General features: G+C 37.9%; 1 protein-coding gene and 1 long non-coding RNA gene across 3 annotated transcripts in view; one reads left to right on the forward strand and one right to left on the reverse strand.

Moving 5' to 3' along the window:
- The first annotated feature begins 175 nt into the window (after positions 1-175).
- LOC136286612 (uncharacterized) overlaps positions 176-24,851 on the forward strand; it is a 39,730-nt gene continuing 15,054 nt past the window's right edge. The window contains exon 1 of one of the 2 annotated variants that reach the window (XR_010719953.1): positions 176-303. This is a non-coding gene — a long non-coding RNA (uncharacterized lncRNA). The other variant, XR_010719952.1, reaches the window with a different exon arrangement.
- HAAO (3-hydroxyanthranilate 3,4-dioxygenase) overlaps positions 9,338-24,851 on the reverse strand; it is a 33,702-nt gene continuing 18,188 nt past the window's right edge. Inside the window, exons 7-10 of the mRNA XM_066178381.1 lie at positions 13,700-13,845; positions 12,527-12,595; positions 11,303-11,385; positions 9,338-10,626 (exon numbers count right to left, since the gene is read on the reverse strand). Coding sequence (XP_066034478.1) covers positions 10,548-10,626; positions 11,303-11,385; positions 12,527-12,595; positions 13,700-13,845 — 377 coding nt within the window. The 3' untranslated portion in view covers positions 9,338-10,547. The remainder of the gene's footprint in view (positions 10,627-11,302; positions 11,386-12,526; positions 12,596-13,699; positions 13,846-24,851) is intronic.

A 24,851-nucleotide genomic window follows, 5' to 3' on the forward strand; every position in this document is an offset into this window, starting at 1 on the left:
ATCTACAACTCTCTCTGTGAGATGTACACATTCAGCTTGATCAAGCTGTCACCACAAAGACCACGGCTGAGAAGACTTAGTTGAGACCAAGTGGTTTTGGGACTTGTTCCCTGTCAGCCCCATCCCATAATAAATTAACCTTGGATTGCACCTGTTTTCAGGTTGTGATCTCTAATGGGTCTGCAGGTTTGGACTGGATGCAGGTGCTTAATTCCTTTCCATGATTTGTGCCTGTAAAGATCAAGACTGCACCTGGAGGGCAGGGAAACAGGATTTGGCTGCTCCAGGTCTCTGTTTGCTAAGGTGGGTGCCTCTCACTTTGGAGCAATCCTTGTTAATTAAGCTTCTACTCTTTCTCTGCTGTATCACATCAAAGCTTCAATTTGTTGTTGCAGCTTTATTATACTGGTGAGTACTTTTATATCTTTTGATGACCATTGAGCACTTGTAATCTTTCTGGAATTTCTTTGCAAATGAATCTCAATGGATTTGGAAAAGTTCTACAAAATCTAGTTTTATGTTTCTTTAGGTTGATGCTGTATAATCTTCATGTACACTTTTTATGGACTACCTGATGTATTGCTCACTAGGTAATTTAAGGAAGTAATTATTTCAGTTATGTGTGCGTATGTAAGTGCATTATTGTTTCCTGTAAAAAATCTGAAAGAAAACATAAGGTGTTTTTGTTGGTTTTTTTTTTTTTTTTTTTTTTTTTTTTTTTTTTTTTTTTTTTTTTTTTGTTTTGGAGTTGTTTTTTTTTTTTTTTTTTTGAGGAGGTGGGGGTGTGTAGGTTGGTTTGGTTTGTTTTTGTTTTGTTTTGTTTTGTTTTGTTTTTTAATTTAAGAAAGCTGGTTCTCACATAGGAAAAGAGAAGTTACTTGGCCCTGAACAAAAGATGTCTGTTTAGGTGGTTTATGTGGTATTATTACTGTAGCTAATCACATCCCTGGGCTTTCAGTTTCAAAAATGAGCACTTATGTCTCTTTAAGTAGTTGCCATGGAAATCCTTACAGCATGAATCTCTTCAGTGAACACCTTATGGCAGATAAATTATGTCTTTTGTTTCCATAAACACATCAGAAACTGGAGTGAAAGGGGTTTGTGTGTCTTCAAAGCACAGGCACAAGAACTGATACTTGTTTGTTCTAGCATATGTTTCCTAACCTCACTTCAAATCAGATAAATCAATGTCAGATTCTAATAGTGTTTTTTTGTTATTTGAAAAGGCAATCCAGTGAATTGAAAAAATCTCTTTTCAGCTCCTAGACCCCCTGAAGATTTTCAGATTTTTTTTATTTTTAATACAAAGACTTTTGTATGTAAGGCTTCTAGGAATACAAATATAGGAGATATTCCTGGCATTTGAATGCTTTCCTTTTCTCTGCTGTAGAGTCTTCTTTGAGCAGGTGTGATCTTTGTGAGAACAGGGTGAAATAATAGAAAATATGAACAAATAAGTTTTGTGGTATGTGTTTTTTGGCTTTTTGATGATTAACAAGCTAATTTTTAGTTGAATTTCAAAATAATGGAATTGAAAAGAAGTTAGTTCACTGACTTTTTAATTTATTTTTTTTTTTATGTTCTCATTGTTTTCCACTGCTTTCTTCTCCATGTATCTAGATGCCGAACATTACCACTGGAAAGCTGTTCCTTTATATTAGAACATGGCTAATAATTTCTGGGGTTTTAACATTTCTGTAAAGACTAACTCCGCTGTAATAAGGGTGCTTAAAGCCCCCAAATTTTTGTTCTATTATCTTGAATGAGACACATGATTAGAGTGGAATTATATGACCTGCAGGTTAGCAGTCTCATATTGGAGTGTACTGTCTGCTAAGCAACCTTCAGGTGCTGATGGAGTCCCACCATCATGTCACTCTTTAGCCATAATTCTTGTGTACACAGAGAGCCAAAGTGTCCTCTTGCAATGCTGGAGATCCATCTCCATCGGAGATCCATCAGCTATGTATTTACCAAGTACTGCTGAGAATAAAATTTGTCCCAGCACAGACATATAAGGAAATTAATAAAATGGGTTCACTGTAAAATGTTAAGATATAAAAATGGAAAATAACATTTTAATGACAAAATGCACAGGCTGTTTAATATAATTAGTAACATGGGTTTTAAAAAGTGCTTTCTACTGTTTCTACTGCTTTTTTGCCTTGTTTTTTAGCAAGATGATATTAGTACCTTTCACAGAGAGTATTTTTATTAGTCCTGCAGGACAAGGAACTTGTGGGCAACTGTTCATGTGTTCAATACAAACTGTATTTATCTCTGTCCAGTTCCCATCACACTGATGTTGATGCCCTGGAAGTAGCATCTGTGCCTAGTTTGGTGCCAGCTGCAGCAAAAGCCCATCTCAAATATGGGTGGACATGGCACTCAGGGTGGGTTAAAGCACACAGATGAGCAAGAAGTGAAAAGAAGTTTGCTTTGCCGTGGAACAGCTCCCCTCACAGTAGATGAAAGGAGTACTTCATTCTCCTGAGCTTTCAGTCTGTCTCCCCATTCACTATGTTCCCTTTTAAAATTGAGTCTGTTTAGCTTCCCCTGCCAGACACTCTGGCACAGTTCCTCAGGCACTTAAATATCATTGCGGATTTGGGCTTCTGAGCCTACATCTTATTTCCCTCTGAGGAGGAGGAAGCTTTGCAAGTAGAGTTAATTTTGCTATAGAGGAAATAAATGCCATGAACCCTTTCTATTAGATTAAAACTGATAATAAAGAGCAGCCTTTGTGCTACCATGAAGAACATCTGTGAGCTGCACAGCCCCAGAGCCTGGGATGCTGTGAAAAGCCTGGGTTATGTGGAGCATTTAGTGAGATTGGCTTCCAGTGAAGCCCAGGGTAGTGCTTCCCTCTTGTCTGATCTGCTTTTTCTGTCCTCCAGCAGTATGTATGGAATGGATCCAACCCACAGAGAGCACAGATGTAGCTGTTCCATAGAAGCTTCTGAAACATCCTGTGTCTGACATAAACAAAACTGACCTTTAGTATCGCTCTCTCTGACTGCCAGTAATGGGCTAGTCGTGTTACAAACCTCCAAGCACACACGGTATGCCTGGCACAAACTTCACCAGTGTGGGCAAGATACAACTAATTAGGACATAAAAATACTCAAAGACATATATATATGTGTGTGTTTGTGTATAATGTGTGTGTATATATGCAGCATATAAATTACGCAACTATGCAATGGCATTTAGGGCAATGCAGGAGGCAGCAAGGCAACATTTACATTATTGTAGTGTAGCTGCCTGATTCTGTTAACACACTGGCATAATTCAGGGCATCTGCATCTAAAAAGGCAAAGGTGGAAGTAGTGACAAATTGCTTTCACTGAAGAATTGGGTGTAAATTGCCTCTTTTATATCAAAAAAATGGAAGAAATGGCTTTAGACAGCTGAACATTGTCATCCGTATTGGAAAGAGAAGCCAGAGTTGGTTCATATAATTTTAAACTCAAATTCTGATGGCATATGGCAATCTCATTCTAGTGCTCCAATACATTTTTCTATCTTGGTTTAAAAGGAAGAAAAACTAGTATGTTGTGGTAGACAAATAATTAAACAAATTTTCATAATTTTTTGTGAAGGTTTTACTTAGTTTCATTCAGTATTTGCCATTTTCCTCTTGGAAAGAATTATGAGCTCTTGTCTGATGAGTGGATCTGCCCATTGAATGTTGATTTGCCACTCAAAAATAAAGTACGCAAGATTTGAATCATGTGGCTTGTTAGTCACCAGTATCGGGAAACAATCAGGAGCTGTTACCATTTTTCTCAGGTTGTCATGAATAAAACTATCTATTTGTGTTTCAACAATTTGGTGATGATTTTTTTCTCTAGTCAAAACATAGTGTTCACATTCTTTTTGTAATGTATGCCAAGATGCTGTAGACACATCAGGTCACCAATGTGTTCAGGCAAATAATTGCCACTGGAACAATGGCTTTGCAATGAAATGTTCTTTCTGTCAGTACTCCTGTTTTATAGAGTAATATCATCTGTAACTTCATTTGGGGAGTAGGAATTATCTTCTGGCTCACTAGCAACAGTGTGGTGCTTCCTGCATGGCTCAGTTGAGCTGTATCAAGTGGAGATGGAAATGTCTCTAACAGCAGACCCTGTGACTGGGGTGTTCCTGCAGGACAGCAAAGGTTTGGGCTTGACTTCCTTCTCCCGTGCAGAGGTGGGAGCTGTTCCTGGGTCTTTTGCTGCCTGTGGAACTGTGCTTTTGGGTCAACAAGGTTATAGATCTCCAGCAGTGATTTTCATAAAGAGGATGAACTTTGCTTGGCTCTTGAACAAAGACCCCCGTGGCTCCTCAGTGAAGGTGGCTTTTTGAGCACCCTGAGAGCAGTGTGTGTCAGAGTGGCATATAAATAACCTCCAGGAATTTCCTTGTGGTTCAGCTGTGGGCAGTTGCATTGGTCAGTGCAGTTCTCTGCTCAGCCCAGCACCTATTGTGAAGCCTATTTGAAGGTGCCCAAGTTTCCCTTCTGCATGGAACACAGATGCTGCCCTGGGGCCTCCTTGGAGGAAGAGCCAGTTAACAGAAAGCTGGGTAAGGTGCAATAGCTGCATTTCTCTATCAACCCCCTGTGGTGTTTGGGAATTGCATACTGAAGCTTTCAAGCTTCAGTTCTACAAATTGGCATGTGTTTTGTTTCTTTATGCCATTGAATTGTCAAATTTATTTTCAAAATATAAAGTGAATAGTTTGAATACAAGGGCAACTTATTGTCTAGAAAAGTTTGTCCTTGTTGACAGTTTTTAAAGTATAAACTTTACAAACTTCATCACCTGAGTGCTTTGGTTTTGCATTCAAAGCAAGCTAGGGTTTTTTCCTTCAAGAGGAAAAACATTAAAACATGTTAAAATAATATTTTTTTCTGTAGTTGTACAGCACTTCAGAAGTCCTATTTTTCTCTCACATAATAAAGATGCACCCAAATTCCTTGCTGAATCTCCAAATGTGCTTATGCTTAGTTTACTTTGTCATAGTCGTGATATCTTTCTCTGGGGCTTAGGAGATTATATAAGGAAATGTTTTTAGAACCCAAGTAATTTTGCTTCCATTTCAGTGTAATTTCTCTCCAAAACCAGGGACAGAATTTTTTATTTAGCACTCTAATGGCCATGTATATGTGCCTATTTAGCAACTCTAAAAACACAAAGGAGTGTTCAAATCTTTCACTATGCAGTTCTCATACAACTGCTTCTGAATTACCAGGCCAAGGGTCTTGGAGATATATCTAACCTAGAGCAACAGCAATTTAGAAAGAATTGTTTGTTCATTTGCAGACCTCGAGAAGGGGGAGATGATTTCCCTAATGATATCACAATTTAAGGGCTTATGTTTGGAATACAAACTGTCTGACTCCATGTGTGTAAATATTACCCTAGCTGTCAAGCTTCTATCAAAATTCCAGCATGACGTTTAAAAGGAACAATTTTTATTCACTTCTACAATTTTTGGACAATGATGAAAAATATTACTGACTGGATCCAGCATAAGATCTTTTTGTACCAGACAGTGCTAAGGCCTCTAGGTTAGGTAATTACTTTAAGCTGAGGGGTGGGTAATAAATTTTTTCTTCTTTATTGTTAATTTAAAAATCAACAATGTTACTTTGGGTCCAATCAGGTGTTATTCTGCATCCTTTGATACTGAGGAGTAGCTCTACAATACTATTGAATTAGAAACACACCAGGAGGTGATAACCTTCATGAGTCTGAAGTGTTCGTTCAGGTGCATCTGGGTTATTAACTGAAAATAAACTAAATAAAAGTACTCCAAAGCCCTGAAATGTCTCCATTATGAACACAAGCTGGTTATGTAGGAATTTGTTAAATAGCTTAAGTAATTTTTTTCCTTTACTTATATGCAGTAGTGGTGGGAGGATTGCTTTCTCTGCATCTGTTCTATTAGATGTGACTGGAGACCTGAAATCAGTGCAATTAATGTTTTTAACAACAGAATGAAAGCATTTGTTATCTTCATATAGTGAGATAGGATGGACTTACAGGTGTAAGTAAATACTGTGTGGGCCTGAGGAAAAACTTTACTACAACACTCCTGATTTTACCAGTTTCCTGATCCACCTAGTCAGTTTTATGCCTCTGGTAGGGTTTGCTACCTCAAATAAGCAAGATCTAAAAGTAGAGCAAGCACCGAGGAAGAAGGGTTCCTCTATTGCCTTTTACAAGCTGTCAGTTTATGCATTGCAAGCTCAAATGTAGATGACATTAGATCATTATCTTAACTCTTCTGTGGTTTTTTTTTTGGTTTTGTGATTTTAATTGGACCATCTTGCACTCTTCTGTTGAGCTCGGATGTGTTTACTATATGATCTGTGTAGGACACTCTTTTTCTCTTGTAATTCTCTCAGAACCCTAAGCATGCATGTTTTTCATGAGCTTGCTTATTGTGGGTCTTTTTTCAAGATTATAGAAAGGGCTGGTGAAGGCTAAAGTGGATTATTTAATTTTTAAGTTACTTCAAGAAATGGTATTTATTTTGAATGGGTGATGATGGTAATCATGTAACCTTCCTAATCAACTATTTTTAAGTGTTAGAATATGAGATCATAATAAGGAGGAATGCAGTGAGACATACAAATTTATTTCCATCATTCGTGTAAGTCAGCATAGCTCAAAATAAGAATATAAGTACCCAATGAGGTCAAACCTGCTAGCCTAGTAGTAATAGGAGATATTAATTACTTCAAATATTTTGATCTATATTGCTAATTTACATGAAAGACTGACTGTAAGTTGCTTGCTTAATGTGAAGTACTATAATTATGCTTATATTACTCTTTATATTAAATGCTTAATAAATAGAAATCAAAATTTATCTACAGCTAAAAAGAAGTGGTTTAGATTTTTTTTTTTACAAAGCTTACCAGTGATCTCATTGGGATTAAACATTCTAAAGGTACTCTTGCTGCTTTAATCAACAGCTGGTAGGATTGGGCTGTATCACCTTTTCTCACTCAAAGTGAAAGGGAAAATTCCTGCTGACTTCCAAGCTAGGTGAGATTCTGCTTTGGAATAACTCTGTGGATGCTTGTTGGTGGACTCAAAGTTCTTTGTGTGCATTTCTAAGCTTTCAAGTCAGCTCAAGCCTGTGATTCTGGACAATGCTGCATGAGTTAAAAGGTAATAATTTATCAAGAATGGTGCAGGTACAGCTTTGTATCTGCGTAGGTTTTCTTGTAATACTGCTTAGAATATTTATTTGTGTAAAGGTTTTACTTTTGAGTCTTACAGAAGCATCAAACAGCAGATGGTCTGTCTGTGCAATACTGTGCTAATAAGGTTAGCACAATCCTGCCAAAATGTACAAAGTCTGCTAAGTATCAGGTGTCCCTATATCTGTCTGATTCAGATAGAAAATGAGCACCCAAATCAGGGTGCAGGTGTACCAGGTATAAAAAGAGCTGTAAAGAAAGGCAGTCATGTATATGTGTAAATCATAGGAAGTGTGTTGTGTCTAAGGCACATGAGGAGTGCTTGGGGATGTTTAGCCTGGATAAAAGAAGGTGTCATGGTGACCTTACTGTGCTCCTGAAAGGATGCTGTAGTGAGGTGTGGGTTGGCCTCTTCTCCCAGGCAGCCAGTATGAGAGGAAATGGCCTCGAGGTGTTCTAGGGGAGAATCAGGTTGGGCATAAGGAAGAATTTCTTCACAGAAAGCCTTGTTAAGCATTGAAATGGACTGTCCAGCGAGGTGGTGGGGTCATCATCTCTAGGGGTTTTCAAGAAATGACTGGATGTGGCACTTAGTGCCATGGTCTGCTTAACAAGCTGGTGTTTCATCAGAGGTTGGGTCTGATGATCTTGGAGGTCCTTTTGAACCTCAGTGATTCTGTAGGACATGGTTTTACCAGGTGTGTTTCATGGACATGCATGAACAAGCACAATGTCAAGGGCAGTGCATTAGGGTACTCTGCAAACAACATACCTAACTAAGCCTTTGCCATTGACCTTAAAATCCTTCTTTGAGGTAAGACTAGCACTGCAGTCTCCAAACCTTGATCCCAACATCTTTGGCGCTGAAGTATCTGCTGAGCTGACTGCACATACACAGAAAGAACGCCTAACAGCTAAGAGGGCTCTGGGAACCAGACTTGCGTGTGGCAAACTTCCTCGTGAGCAGAGTGGCATGGGTGCTTCCAATTATAAATGTACCATTGTTGGGGCAGTTTAGAACAGATATAATACGGAGGAAGAGTAAAGCACCAGAAAAAGATTCACTGCCTGCCCAGAAGCCCTCTGGAACTATTTGAAAACCTGGGAAAATGGAAGTTCTAGGTTTCTGAACCACAATGGTTAAGCACCCTGGAAGGAGTAAACAACAAGTTCTCTCTGTGCTCTCATTTGTTTGCTGGCCACAAATTACTGTTGCATTGAAAGGGGGTGGGAGGGCAAGGCAATTGGACACCAAAACAACAGAAATAACTCTCAAAAGAGACTCTAGAAAACAAAATTCTTTTCTCTTGGTACTTGGTATTTAACTGTTTTTATAAATCTGCTGTTCTGATCCTGATTTTTTGCCATACTTATAGGCCTTAACACCTCTTACCTAGCTGTTAGAAGACAGATGCTCCTCAGTAGAAATTAATTGATGACCTACTAAGTCCTGGTTTCTGACTGTGGGCTGTGGCAAAACTGAGGATGATGGAGCTCTGGTTCAGTCCTCCTGGTGTGGCATCTAGTATGGGACTTGGACGGAATTTAGGTGTTCAAGAACAAGTTGTTATAAAAGGCATCCCAAGTATAGTTTGAGTGGAGCCTTAACATTATATCACGGGAGGTGCCTTAATTTTTATCCTGAAAGTTCCATGGTTTTCAGTGCCTCTGGGTGGATGAAGAGCTGCTGGTTATTCTGGATTTTGTTCTACATGTTGCTGTGTTTTACTCACTTACCATTCAGTGTGAAATACGGAAATATTTCTGTGATTACCCTGTAACTGCTGGACTAAAAATATAACACTTTGGTACCCTAGATCCCTCAATCATAGATGTTCACTCGAGCAGTCAATTCTGCAGACACATAAACACACCAGTATCAATGGTAATCAGAAAAAAATGACTCCCTTGTTCACAGGAATGATACAGCTCCTTTTTGTGTGTCACAGCTCACACCTGTAACAGCCTGAAGGACTGGGTTCAGTTTTTCAAATTAGGCGCCCTTGTTATTAAAGAATGTAGCAGAGTTTTGCTGTATGCTTTGCTAGGAAAGCTACTGATGTTAAATATAAGTTATAGATAAAAGTCAAGCCATCTGTCTTTCTCATGAGAAGAATGAACACTTCAATAAAAGACATATGACATCTCAGTTTAATGAGCTTTGTAGGCAATAGATTAAACAAATATTTTTCTGAACATAATTATAATCAAAAAAAGATCAGGAAATGGTACATTTGCTTTCTCAAATTTTTAATTGATAATACCTGCAGGTATCTAAGCAACCTGTTTTCTGATGTTGACAACGTGAAGAACAATTAAATAAAACCAAAACCCAAACAAAAACTCATCTGCAGAATTCTTGGAATAAAAGCAGCAAAATATAATTGGAAATTTATTGTTTCTGCAAGAAACTTCATTGTCCGAAAAGAAGCAGCAGTTAATAGAAACTGATTTAAATAATTTTTCTGCTCTCTTATTCCCTAACATACCTCTTAAGGCTAATTTGACTTGAGAATTCTGCTGCACAGGAGCACACCCATGACCCAGGTGCTCCTGCTTAGCCCCATTGCAGTGTTATGTTCAGTGTAGTGTGCACACAGCATCCAGCATGGTATGTGTGAGGTACTGCTGATCACTGGGATTGACTGCACTGCTCAGTCTGGGAAACTGGGAATAACTTGTAACTGTAGTAAGCATGGTGGTGGTCTACGTGATGCCTTATGTTGTTGCAGGTATGGCTTGCGCTTTTTCTAATGCACCTTCCTCTTTCACAAAGCACTGAGATTCTCAAGCAGTGCAGCAGATGGGGCGTTTAAAAACAAACAAACAAACTTTTAGCCAAAGATCTCAGAAGATCTCTGAACTACTATCAATAAAAGCTCCATACTGGAAGCTGGGCTGAGTAGCTAGCATTGTACTAATTTATTACAAATGATGAATTCGATACAAACAAATAAAAACTGTAACCTAAGTAGTGTAACCATCTACATGGACAGTGTCTGTCCCATCTCATTTTCAACATCTTGTGGGAGAGACTTAGATTTCAAAAGCCTCTAATTTCTTCTAGATAGTATCATGTGTTATTAGATAAGTATCCTGCAACTTGGCTATGTTGTCATTTCGTTTCAGATAAGGTCAAACAAAACACTAGATCTTAAAAAAAATACTGATTATAAATTTTGCTAAAACTTTAACTACTTGGGGAAAAAGTTTGAATTGGGCACAACACTTGACTCCACTTAATCATTGTGTTAGAGTATTCAAATTTCCAGGCATTTTGAGTAAAAGAATTAAGATAGGTAGGTTTAAACATGGTTATCATCAAAGCTGACTGACACAGGAGTTATTTATAAGGCTGCTTGCGTTTTGGATCCTGAGAGATGCAGAGAGCAACACATTCTTCTGCTCTTTTCCAGCAATACCTGGAGCAATGGAAAAAGAGATGATGCAATGTGTATAGAGGGGAACCACACACTCAAACCAACAAATTAAACATCGATGATTTGGAAAAGGAGGAGTGGGCACTTTATCAATTTTAGCCATGCTCTATAGCTTCCTTTCCATTCTCTCTAGAAGCTATTTTCCTTTATGTGTAACACATGTGTCAAGGTTATAAAACAGCTGTATGCATCCTACTCCAGGAAGAGAGCTGTGTTCTTAGCCTGAACCCCAAATCTTCCTGAATTGGTGTTGATTAAGCCTGGTCTGATGCTTCAAGCATTTTCCATGAGTGCCAGTGGGTGGATTCAGGCCATGTATCTTTACACAAGGTCTTTTGCATGCTGCATTTTCTTGGTAGTGCTTCTCTCTCTCTTTTTTTTTTTATTTCACATATATATATATATATATATATAATTTTTTAAAATTTATTTTCTCCAGCTTTTATCATAAGGGGTGAACTAGAATAAACGTCTGACTTTTTCTCCTAAAAACACTTTTGCCCCAAGAAATAACAGAGGCCTTTGCAAGTCCTGCATTCACAGATGCTGCATTTCTGCACCAGTGGTGCCCAACATGGTGTGGGTTGAATACACAGGACTTAAGTTGCTGGAAGCTGGGGAATCAGGCACTGAGCCACTACTGTTCATCTCTACTCACGTAGACTGGGCACGGACAAGCAGGCTGTCACCAGCAGAGAGCGTCAGGGTTTTACCATCCATGGCAACAGTTGATGTGCCCTCCTGAAGGGAAAGAAGGCTTTTAATTTTCCATGTCCTGTCCCCAGCAGAAAGAAAATGCTGCATGCACGGAAATCTCTCCTACTGAAAGAACACCTCAGACCTGCTCTGTTTCATGAAGTCTAGCTAAATATTCAGTTGATCTTGTCTAACACTATTAGCATCAGTACAAATATGTTTCATTTTTCATTCTTTCCCACCATAGAGCAGCAACCCATTGTCTGATTCTTGAGGTACACTGCCACCAATCTAACCTAGCAGCCTACAAATTGGTACAGCTCCAGAAATTACAGAGAGAATCTTCTGGAGTAGTTAAAGCTTCTCTTCTACTCTTCTGATTCCTCACAGCTCTTTAGGTCTTTAAGAGCAGTTCACGAGTCAGCAGGGGGCTGACTGAAATTGCTGAGCCGCTCCATATTGGAATGGACTAGTTATTATCTTGTCAGGCAGGGGAGCCAGGTTCTTGCCAGACACAAGGTCTTGATTCTACAGGCTGATGTAAGCTGCAGTGTAAACAAATGTCTTTCAAGATTATGATGTATTTAATTAGTATTTTATAGTCCCTGTGAATTTCAACAGAAGAGGAACAAATAGAAATATCTGCCTCCCAAGCTAGCCTGACTCGTGTAAGCAAAAATTAACTTTTCTCTTTCTTTGGGTTGTAAATGTATTCTAGAAGCAAGCTGAATGAAAGACATCTGGATCACCTACGGTTCTGATTTAGTATAAACAAGTTTTCAGACATTTTTATTAGCTTATTCTACTTGACTCCAGTTTGACTTCAGGATGAGAACAAAAGTTTCAAGGAAGAACTAAGAGATGATTTTGCTTTATTGCTTGGAGGCATTCTGGTATACTTACAGGATATAGCCTAGGTAGGGTGCATTAAAATTCCCAACAAGGTTGGGGGCCAGTATCTCTGTCATCAACATACATGATGAGGAAAAAGAGACTATTTTTATTGTGGCAGCACTTTACAGTTATTTTTCATTACAGTTTAAAGCTGAAAGGTGGTGCCTATTGGTGATATTTACTATGAGAAGGAAGGGAATCATTCCAGTTTCTGTTGCTAGAAGGCTTTACTGCTGTTCAGTCTGAACTTAAACACAAATTCATAAGTTAAAAAGTGTGAATTGTCACATACCAGCTGCCATATCCAGATATCTGAATTCTTTTTACTTTTCTCAGTTGTTCCTGGTCCATAAGCTATAACCTAAAAAAAAAAAAAAATTAAAAGAAAATTAAAAGTAATGGCTTCATCCAAGTGACCAAAGTGTCCATATTCATCTTCCAACAGCATTTAAAACACTCTATTTTTATAGGAGAATATTCATGGAAGATGACATTATTTTTACAGACATTAAAATTCACACTGTTTGGTATTCTCATATTGATTCCTGCTGATAAAAAGGGAACTGGTCACACCTGCCACTCCTTATGCTCCTCTGCATCCTTGCTTATCTATTCCTTCTGCCTCCTCCCACTCTCAGTTTTGCATCTATATGCTTCCTGCTTCTGTTCTTGGAACAGGCACTTCCTCCTCATGAACCCTGGGCCCTGTCAAGAGCCTGTTGAAGTAGAAAAGTTTCTTTCATTAACATTAAAAATCTGCAGGCAGGACTTCATCTTTCTCATTTTCTGCTCCCTCTGTGTTCTTCCTGACATTCCCACACTGTCACTTTGCTGTCAACTGCATTGGATTCTTTGGAGTGTGACTCCAAGTAATTCTGGAGAAGAATATGTTTTGTAAACATCACGCATACAGCATAGATATCAAATGTTGACAGCTTCATTTAACACCCAGACTAGACTGTGTTTGACTAAACTGTGAAGTGGAATGTTTTAGGGCAGCCCAGGCTCTCTGGTTGCTGTCCAGTTTTCCTTGTTTCCACTTTATGTAGATGGAGGAGGAGAAAAAAAAGGTGTGTTTACACACCCAGATTAGACTTGGACCACAAATGCTGCTCAAACACGTAAAGAAGCTGAACACACTTGAGTAGTATTTACATCGCACTGGTGCTTCTGATTTGGGAAATATGGGGAGAGGGACAAGGGGAATGCAGGAGCTGCTTTAATCCCAAAGGAACAGAAATAAAGTTCAAGTTGATTCTGTAAAAGGAAGAAATGAGCTAGAAATCCCCTGCCCTAAGCTAGTCAAATCAATAGACCAAAGACAGGTACTTCTGTCAGGGTGCATAACTTCGTCTGCTGACTATATATTGCTCCCAGACCTGGTTTCACTCAGTCTGAATGGTAGGCACCAATTATCCAACCATTTAAAAATATCTTTCTTTTTAGAGAAATTATACCCCCTTACCTCTGTTTCAAAGTTGTCTCCAAACATACTCAAGGATTTCTTCTGTTTTATTTCACCACGATGATCATTTAACCAGCTCGAGAAGGAAAATGGCTCCATAACAGAAGTGGAATTCAGTGGGAAAGGTGTTTCTTTCAGGAGTTCATCTGTAAGCAAGGCAGAGGGCTATCAGTGAAACTAACTTCCCTTGGTGGTTGCAAAAATTTTAATTGAGGGATCAATTTACAGACAGTATCTAGTCAAAAGTCAGTTGTGACAGTAAGCAGGGCTATGGTCATTATCAGGACTTTTTGAGACTGCAAGATGCATGTGTTATTTGTATGTCTTTATGGAGTGACTTCAAAGACATTGCCAGAACTGTGGATTGAAACAGTATGCAATACTAGTTCTTCCTGGTATAGTCCTCATTCTCTTTCACACCAGCTTTTGCACTGGTAAAACATGATGTATCATCTCTGAGCCTTTGCTCATATCACATCCCTCTAAAAGCAGACTTGAGCCTATAGAATAAGCTTATTCTACATCTCTCACATAGTATGTGGCTTTTATGTCTCTTCTCCCCTAAGTTTTGTGTCCCCTGTTTTTAAATACGTTGGCCACAGCAAACCAAACAGATTAGTACAACCTAAAATTTAATACAATGCATTTTTGTGGTGTTCCTGGAGCTGTGGCTGGATTTAATTTTCAGTAGCTTTCCTTCCTAAATGATTTGATTTAAAATAGCTGGAGGACTAATTGCAGTATCACTATAGCTGGCAAAATTCAAGCTTCATATGCTGCATGTTGCTGGTATATGAAATGAGCTTTAGTTATTTACCAGCTCACAGTGAAGTACAGAGACAGAGCAATTGCATTGGTGATTCTAAGTAGCTTGTTCTGAGACGCCATGGGGGAACAGCCATGGAGTAATTTCAAGCAGTAATGCCAACCAGATGCTGGAAAAACTCCCTGGATGGTTTGCTCCCAAATGTATTGTGGTAATCAACTTGCAGCCAAATCTTAGTCTCAGTGCTAGTAATAGAACAGCTCTTTTTAAAGCATTAGTGTATTAATTATGCAATATTCTTTTGGTTCTGTTCTAATGCTGAATTTCACTGGTCTGCAGTGTTTCAAATTTATCACTTCAGTTTTTCGTTAAAGACCATTTTGTACACAGTCTTTGAACAATGTGTGAGAGGGTCAGTGCCTGCAAGGGATAGCAGTGTACTGAGGATGCTGTTGCTGTTCATGGGATCCCAGTAATCTGGGTGGGATCCTACCCCTTTTGTTGTAGAAACAAAATTTTGTTATTCAGATTTTTTCTCCATTATATTGGGAGGTTTGTCCTGCTAACCCATTCTGGTCCCTTCCAACCTCACCCATGCTGTGATTTTGTGATATTAAAATAATTTTATTTTTTGAAATAATTTCTCTTGGCAATGCCTCTTTCAGGAAATTCTGAAATTAATCTGAAGAAATCTGCAGCAAAATAATTTCTTGTTTGAAAGCTTTTTTCTTCAGACTTTTTTTTTTTTGTTAAAAAAACCTTCCTACTTTTACATTGTTTAACTCAAATATTAAAAACAATTTTGAAAAGCAAACTCCTCCAGAGAAACTAAGAAGCACCAAAGTAAAAAAGAAAGTATTTATATTAGATTTATTTTATTCTGAACTTGCAAGCATTAACAAGATTTAGTCTTGAATGTTCTATATTTTACTGTCTGATAGCACTAAAATGCAGTGTTAAGGTATTTGGTGATTTAGTTTTGGTGCTTCATTTTTCTCACTGCAGTATGAGTGGGGTTTTTTCCCTTAATTTTCACAGGCTTATCAAACATCCCTTGGAAGTAATTAGGAACACATACACACTTTGTCCTTAAATTATGGATATGTTTAAATGAGGCTGCAGTGGAAAATTGCTTTTTTGACGAGGGACTGGTATAAAACAAAGGTCTAAAATATTATGATATGTGTTCACACACAGCAAAGGAGGCAAAGAAAAGAAAATTTATCAGAAATTTTATAGAAAGTATTCAGTGCAACTGCTGTTCCAAAAGATGTTAAAATATTTTGTTCTATTAATAGCTGAAATCTTTACGAGTTGTTTTTGTTTTATTTTGTTTTCAGAATAAAATTCATCATTTGAATTCGGAAAAGTTTCTTGTAGTTTTGGAATATAAAAAAGTTACCTGTTGGTGGAGCTTTCTACTAAAATGTATGTCCTAGCTGAGCATAGTATGTGGGGTGTTGGTGGTGGGTTTTTTGTTTGCTTGCTTGTTTGCTTTCAAAAAACCAAAAAGCATATGGAAGCTGGTAGGATAAGAGACAAATTCTGAGATACCAACAGATACTGAGATGCTGTGAGTATCCTGCTCAACTTGGGGCATATTTCTTCTCTATAGTTTAAGAATTCTGGCATCAAGCTGACAAATAAGTTCAGACATTATATGCTGGAGAATGAAGAGCAAAAATCTGACTCTCAAGGATGGGCACTATGGTGTTTTAGGCAAGGAGAACTATGAATGTTCCTCATGAGTTGTAAGGAATTTGGGGTAAAAAAGAAAGACAAAGTACTAGTTTACATTTTGACCAAGAGGCAACACAAATCTAACAGTAAAAAGTTAAGTTTGCAGTGTAACTGCTGTCTGTTAGTCTCCATAAACATAATTTTGTTATTTTCCTCTCTCTGCTGATCTCTGACTTAAGTTGCCGTATTCAACTGGGACAACAGCACAGAGTGGCCTGTGCCTACTTGGGGCCAGTGTAAAGTGTAATACATCCTGCACTTACTGGGGTGCACTGTCCTTTCTTGCTTGTGATAAACAGCCACCATCTAACAGTTTAATTTACTCCCAAGTAAAGGTGGATTTTTCTTTATTTAGACTTTAAGTTCCTCAGTTTAAGATCTTTATTTTGACACTTGTCTTATCAGCAGGCCCTAGCCTGTAATGGGGTTTTGGCTTCATACTACTTTTGATGTTAATGGCACTTGCCCAGTGACAACATAACGGCCTTTGAAAACTGTGCCTGCATGGAATTAAGCTTTTAGTGTGACCCAGTACGGTGATTTGATTATCTGTTACTGCAGAACAAATGAGAGAGCACTATGGTGATAAGGTACATGACAGATGTGTGACATTAGCAACAGACTACTTGACTGAGACCTTATTTAACCCTGATGCTGATCCCTTGCATGATGCTAAAAGCTGTAGGTGTCCTAATGCTTGTGAACTTGAGCTAACAAGCTACAGTGAAGAGGATCCAATCTCTTGCAGTTCCACACATATCGGAGTTGAAGCCTGGTGTTTCTAAAGGAACTGATTATTTCTAATCAGGCTAATGGCTTATATTTAGATATTGTTGCATATATTTCTGTTTAGCCTGTACATTTGCTTTCAACAGTATCTGAGGAAGTGCAAGCCTGTATTTCTGGATTTCTGTTCTAGCAATACTGTGAGACAAGGAGACAACATGTTTAATGATGGCAAAGGTAAAAATATGCCAGCAAAATGGAAGAAAATGGCACTTCTAAGTTAGTCAGCTAATAGTCTTGTGTAGGTTTTTCCAAGTAATATAACACTAAGTGGAACATCAAATCTAATATTTTCTTACATTTTCAGACATCCACTTAAAGGTTTAATGCTAAAGTCCATTTCTGCAGATCATTACTATTAAAAATTTATATCACAGCAATGTGCTCTTTATGGGATTATACCTTTTTTCAGGTTTTAATCACAATGTGATGATGTGTTAAACTGAAAAATACGTGATGTTTACCAAATTAGTTTGTAAATATTTCAAAGAGGAAATTACAGGTTTTAGAGGAAGTTGACTTCAGTTAAACAATACTGAACTGTACTGAGACTGAGAATATTGAACTGGGCAAAGAAGGAGAGAACAGCTTGCCAGAAAAGAGCAAGTTGAATGTACAGGTAGACACAGTCCCGACAGAGGCTATCTAAAGTAGAGTGTGAGCTTTCTGGCAGTACTGTGCTTCTGATGCAATCAAGAGAACAGGTAAAGAAGAGTGACATTGACCTTCTAAGTATATGTGGCTGTATTTACTTAACTCATATGTTACATGGAAGTCTTTCCCTTCCCCCTTCCCTTCCCCCTTCCCTTCCCCCTTCCCTTCCCCCTTCCCTTCCCCCTTCCCTTCCCCCTTCCCTTCCCCCTTCCCTTCCCCCTTCCCTTCCCCCTTCCCTTCCCCCTTCCCTTCCCCCTTCCCTTCCCCCTTCCCTTCCCCCTTCCCTTCCCCCTTCCCTTCCCCCTTCCCTTCCCCCTTCCCTTATCCCATTCTCTTGAGTCCTACTATCCCCAAGCTCTTCCCATAGCTCTCCTTTCTTTAAGATTTGTTGAAAGGAAAAGAGCAATAAAGCACTTGATATATATGCCAGAATAAGGTCAACTAATTGCATGTTGGCTTTATGAAAAACTATCTCTTTCAGTGATGTGCACCCTTCACTTGTAGACAGCAGATTATAGATGGAACAAAGTTCAAATCTTTAAATCCCCATCTATTCTCACTAATTATCCCACCATCCTGAGGTGCTGTGATGCCTCAGAAACAGTCTGCCCCTACATGCTGTGGCCCCATTTCCATGCAAGGGTGTGACACAGTCCACTACAAATTGTGTCTCCCTCTACAATGGCAGAAGACATCATTCAAAGTGGAGTGATTAAATCCTCTATTTTTTTTCATCCTTTAACTGAGTGTAAAATGGTCCAGACTAGTGACAAAGAACTCATTAATTATTTTAAAATCAATTTATTTCTGTACGCTTTCTAATCATAATTTCCATGTCTTCAATACTAAATCGTAATGAGTAATTCCAATGATAGAGTTTTGCAGCATTTCACATTTAATTGCCAATGCCAGCAGTAATATATTCCATAGGATGTTTTTCCCATATGTGCCTACCTAATTTCTAAGAAAAAGTCTGTTTTATTCTCCAAGTTAAGAGAAATGTCAATGAGACTAGCAGGATTTTAATACCTCTGCAAATAAAACCAGTGAAATGAGGTACATAATTTCAGACATCTGGGTTTGAAAGAACAAGTAGTTAGCCCAGTCCATATAAAAATGGAAAGCATTGAGAGTGATTACTTTGAGGGTTTGTTGGTTCATTTCCCTGTTGTGGAATATAGATGCAGAAGCATTTAGTTGTAAATACAGCACTCACTTAGTGCAATCATACATTTCCCTGTGTAACTGTATTTTCTTTTTTTTGGAGCATGCCCTGAGGATTGGCATGACTGCTAATGTATGACTTGTCCGTGTAATTATTTCTAGGCACATTTTTCTTTGTGTCATTAAATCTGTGCTGGAAAGTGAACAATCTTTTTTTTTTCCTAATTGAAACTAAGAAGTTTGATGAGGAAAGCTTTGAAAAATATTTTTGTAATAAAGAAATATAGCTTTTTCAAAAGAAGATATCATCAGGCAGGAGGAAAGGAATAAATCAAACCAAAAAAGGTCACTATTTAGGCCATAATTCATGTTAAAGGCTTTTCATGATCAAGCTAGGTTATTGTAATTAAAAATGACAGACTGTATTGAGAAATACTGTCCACTTATCCAATCCTAAAATAAAGAATCTTAATTCTGTTTCTGAATCTGCCTTTTATAACTCAGGGCATTCCATTAATCCTCTTTGCATGTAACTTCAGTTTCCATAGAATAGGATATTTCATTACAACAAGAGTTGAGACCTCACTCTATTGGTGAGACAAGGATTTTTACAGCATGTGTGAGCTGTTACCACTAAATAGCCTTAGAAACACTAGTGAAAATGTCAGACAAACTCCATTAGTGAGTTTTCTGTTTCAGATGTTGCTCTCTGGGGAGCATTTAAGAATGTGAGGAAGAAAGAAGCTACTTTATTAGAGAGGACATACCTGCTGTGAAACTGCTGAGCTTTATAACTCCTACGTTAGGTTTTTTTTTTCTTCCCCCCCCCCCCCCCCCCCCCCCCGAAGTCTGAACAGAAAGGAAAACAGTTCTACAGGGCATTTCTTCCTATTTCCCTGATAGATTTCTTATGTACATTTGGCACTATAGGTATGTATAGGTTAGTGGTGGCTTGGTTCACATGGTGAAGCATCAGGAGAGCTCCCAGAGCCTCCACTTTATGTTCTGCCCCTCTGTGAGGAGGCTCACTTGAGAATATTGTGAGAGAAGTGGATTTCCTGAAGACTTTCTTAGGTTTTTTTTTCGTGTTGTCTTTAGAAGCTCTGAGAGCCTAATGAACCTTTTGGCTCCAGAGAATGTACCTGAAGTCCTGGGTCATGGATGATACACTGTAGTTTGGAATTAAAAAAACCTCGGTAGAAGTTTTCATATGGAAAATTATGGCAGTTCTACTCCAGATGTTGTAATCCTACTTTATTTCTGCATTAAATATTGCTGGCTTGGGTTGGTCTGTCTGAGTAGTTCATTTTCATTATGAGCTCTGTACTCATTAGTGACTGGTGTAAAGTAGAAAGCATTTCAATATGAGAGGAGGGGAAATAGATGAAACCAGTGAGAGGTAACATGCTTATAAGAATTGAAGGGTTATGTTATTTGGCTCTATCCCCTTCCATCTACATGTCTTTTGCAGTTTAGGTGTAGCTTCAGGAGAGATATAAACAAGACTTGGAAGTTACTTAAAGAATCTACATATGACAGGCTAAAGATGAACAGTGTGTTTATATGGTTATTTTTGCCAGAGGAGAGCAGTGAGGATGATACAGAAAAGGAGAAGATTCACGTTGTTGATAAAAGTTACAGAAATGGTATTGTGGGGAATTGCACAATTTTGATGGGTCTAGACAGTTTAAAATTATTAAGTCTCTGTATTGGTTAGTCCTTAACTGGATAGTCCTTAATATCTAAATGCTCATATACTTTTTTTTTATATACAAGTGCTCAGAGCAGAAAGAAGTACCATATTACAGAAGAGAAGGAATGATCCATTTCTCTGTGTTGGAAGTCCTTCAAGATGACAGTAAAGAGAATCAAATAGTCAGTTTTCTAAACAGATACATAGCAAATAAAACATGTTCAAAATCAGCATTCTTATTTAAAAAAATCCCACAGATACAGCGTTTTTAGAATTATTTCAATGAACTTAAAACAGAAATTCACAAATATTTATACAGTTATTTTAAGTTCAAAAGCATGGCCCTATATTTGTCCTAGTGCAAATGCAGACAGAATTTCTTCCTTCATGTTTTCAGTTTTCTGAAGTAGTTTTAATTGAATTAACATTGCCCACTAGCCAGTTAACTGAAAAGAAGAAAAAAGAAAAAGACGAATAAAGATCTGCTTGTTTTTCTACATCAGTGATACAAGACTGAGCAGCAAATATTGTCTATAGAATGTCACTAGATTAGCTACAGAAGATGACCATACAGAAGCCGATTTTTATAGTGCTGAGCTTACCCTTTTAACTTGTTTAACAGCACTGCTGAGACCACAAAACATTTGCAGAGCAAGCCTTGTCTCTATGGTAAGCCCTGCTTCACTGCCTGAAAAAAATACCTAATTTTTCATGCTCATTCAATTCCTTAGGTTTTGTTTGCTCTGAATCACAAACATAAAACTGCGCTGTATTCTAACTACATTAATGAGATTCTTAATCTGGACTGTAAATCACCCTAGATACACCAAAAATCAATGAAAGTTTTGCTAGGAAGTCACTACAGCACTGTTTTTCCTATTAAATATCTGTACATTCACTCACAATAAAGCTTGTTTGGGAAATAAAATTTCATTGATAATGAGAAGTAAATTAGTTTGGAGAAAAACCCCTGACATTCTACCTATACCATTAATGTTCATGAGGTTAATTTTCATTTAACTTAGGTAAAAGATTCTTGCAGTGTTTTCCCCATCAAATTACTCCTAAAAGAAATCTAGATTACTTCAGCCATGGCAGGAAAAGCTTTTGAGACTCTGGTTACTTCTGCAAAGAATATTTAACCATCACTGTTTATTAGAACCAAGGTTTCTCTGTCTGAACTGTCTCTTGTCCTCATGATTAGAAAAGTGGGATAAAATAGATACATTGGGATAATCTTGCTCTCAGGCTGATTCAACTGAAAGTAGCAAGACTTGTTTTGATAACTATGATTCCTCATGTCAAAAAATATGAAAAGTAACCCAAATCAACCCATCTTGAGAGTTCCCTGAACAGCCTATATCCTAAATATATTCACTGTTTTTGATAAAAACAGGGGACAGTATTCTCAGACTTTATTTCTGCATGTGGAAACAAAAGAATCTAGTAATTCAGTCAACAGTTTCAGGGAGGATGCCTTAAGTAAGGATTGCATGCAATATGTATTTCTGATTATATTTTTCCTGATGGTATTTGAGTCCCTCTTCTGCTGTGTATTCATAAATTCTGATTGCTTTCAATATATTTTTATTCCCTTTGCTTTCAGAGGGACTTTCCCTGCTATTGGCTAAGACAGAAACCATAAATAAATCAAGAAAAGTTCTGGACTTAGGAGCTGATTTTTTTTTTTTTTAATGTGGTGTTTTTTCAAAAGCCATTGGAGCTTGATTGATTCCATTTACAGCTTTCCTCTATGAGTGAGCTGCAATCAAGGATTTATTTGAAGATGTTTTTTCCTCAATTTTATTCCATTTCTCTCTAGGAAGGTGAGGCACTAGTTCAGGCTTATGTAGAGAGGAACCTGAGAGTGCTTCAGCAGGCACTTTTAAATTGAGGTGATTCTGGATTTTCAGAAAAGAAACTAAGAAACCCACTGAAACTCCATCCTCTGCATAAGCCAGCTCAAATGATGTTGAGTTATGTATTGAGTGAAACATCATGGCAATTGGTGGTAGCTTGTTATATGTTACAAATGTCATGCTGGTTGCTGAACTCCACTTCTTAGAAGAAAAAAAGAAAAAAGAAAACAGAGCTGCAGAGAGAATAAATCCAAAGCTTTATTTTTATATCAGCTGGGTATGCCTTCAGAGTGAACATATTACCAGCTTATTTTATCTTAGTCAAACTGTGTGATTTTTTTTAAAACACTGTCAGTCTCACTGACAGTTACAGGAGCTAAACAATAAACTAAAACTTTTGTAACTAAAAATGTGGGGTATTTTCCTCATGCATAAGACATCGCTAAGATGTTGGGTTAGCTATTGTCCACAAAACCTGAAAATTGGAAAAAGGGAGCTGTCCCCCAGGCTGAAAATCTGTCAGGTAAATTACAAGAAAAGAGCTTCTGTACTGGATTTATCAATAAGTTTCCCAGAATTACTTGTTTAAAAAAAGGTGTCAGGATATATTGTAGCTTCTGATTGATTGTCAGCTTTGTTCTTTAGCTCTAATCTTCTGCAAAAATATCAGCAATATAATTTTTTTAATGTTATTTTGTTTCTACCCTGATATTATTAATTTGTTACTGACATTTAAACTCTTAGCCTGGTGAAGGATGCTTATTTAAAATCACTGTATTGAACAAGGATACTATGTGTGATGTGGTATTTTTTTTATAACAGCAGCATCTAGAGGCTTCATCTGAAATTATATTTCCTCTGCTAAACACTGTATGAACACACAGTGAGGCAGTATGTGTGCTACCTAGCCCTCAAACATTCCATGAAAAAAAAAATCCTCAAACAAACCAAACGATGGACACCCAAATATAGGTGACATGCTAATCTGAGTAAAACAAATTTTGATAGTGCATAGAAATAAAAGTAAGATTTTGGGGACAACCCCTTTTTATTTATAAGAAACATGCAGCCTTTCCCTGAGAATCACATTCCCCAATCAAAGAACCAACGCCTAAGGCTGGCTCAGCAGCAAAGTTTTCAGGCAGGGTTTCTGAGTGCTTTACCATTTTCTAATTGCAAGGGCTTTAAGGTTGCTATCCCATACAGGAGATTTTTCTCTTAATTTCATGTTGGTGGCAATGTTTTAGTTAACTATTTTTAAGAACTTTGTTCATGCAAAAAACAGCTTAACTCAACTTTTGGATTTGAGTAAAAGCTTTGTTCTGTTATTGATTGCCATCTGAGATGGCAGACAGTGACTTTTTTATGGTGACTATCAATCTAAGAAGTGGGATAGATGAGGAAATAATATTTCACTGGAATTTTTGTCTCTCTTAGAGTAATTAATGACAATCATGTTAAGATATTTAGGAATTGATGTGGAGATTAAGGACAGCTGGTTCCAAAAACCTTTTAGAGAGGGGAAACTAAAAATTTCTCTTGTGACAAGAACTATGGAATTCAAGTTTTGAGTGTGACTGGAGGGTGACATGCAAGTTGGTCAAGAGTAGCATAGCTGGGTGCAGTGCACCTGAGCCATACATACATTTCTTGGTTGGTGCAGGATGCCCCTCAGTTGCCAGCACAGATGAGACAGCAGAGAGATTTGAAAGAAGAAACCTAGCTGAGCAGTGGGATTGACTGAACTGCTTAGTGTTTGGTTAACTGGTGTAGGAACTCTCCAGGAAGGAATCTCAGGCTCTCCTGGAGATTACACAAGCAGCTTCTGCTGTTCCTATGATGATTTTCCATGTGTCAGCTAAGAACTTGGTAATGTCATGGAGATTTTCCAGGTAGTTCCTCCAGCAGAACTGCCCAGGTTGCACCTAACTAAAACACTTCTAAATAGTCTACAGAGCCTGTTGTGCAGATGTAGAAATAGTTGCATAGTGTGGTCTTTTGTGCATAATTAAGACATAAGGGTGGTATTTTGGGCATAGTTTATGTCGATCAATAGCAATGGGTCACGCACATGCTGGGTGCTCTTATAAAGCTGTGGGCCAGCAGGATTTTAAGATTTCAGCAAAACAAATTTCCCATTGAAGGTGCTGTTGCAATATCCTTGCAACTGAGGCTTTTGTTGCCATGCAGAAAGCAATCTTTCTGTTTGAGAGCTCTGATTCCTAAAACTAAAACTAGTAACTTTGCTTTCTAGAAGTCAGTTGCTCTGTTCTGTGTCTCCTTCCAACAGATTGAAATGGAGCTACAACTGGAGTATCAGTTCCAGTTTGGAATTTGCAGTCATTACCCACAACTGAGACAAAACAAAAAATGTGGCAAGACAGCACAGAAATAAAATGTTAAACAGATCAGACCCTACGGGAACTAAAATCATCTGGCTTTCTCTAGGTCTCTCAAGAGTAGATCACAGTGTATAGTTTTAGGTAAAGG

This window comes from Chamaea fasciata, unplaced genomic scaffold (assembly GCF_029207755.1).
Source record: "Chamaea fasciata isolate MVZ Bird 193981 ecotype frontalis unplaced genomic scaffold, bChaFas1.0.hap1 SCAF_3, whole genome shotgun sequence".
NCBI classification, from domain to species: domain Eukaryota; kingdom Metazoa; phylum Chordata; class Aves; order Passeriformes; family Sylviidae; genus Chamaea; species Chamaea fasciata.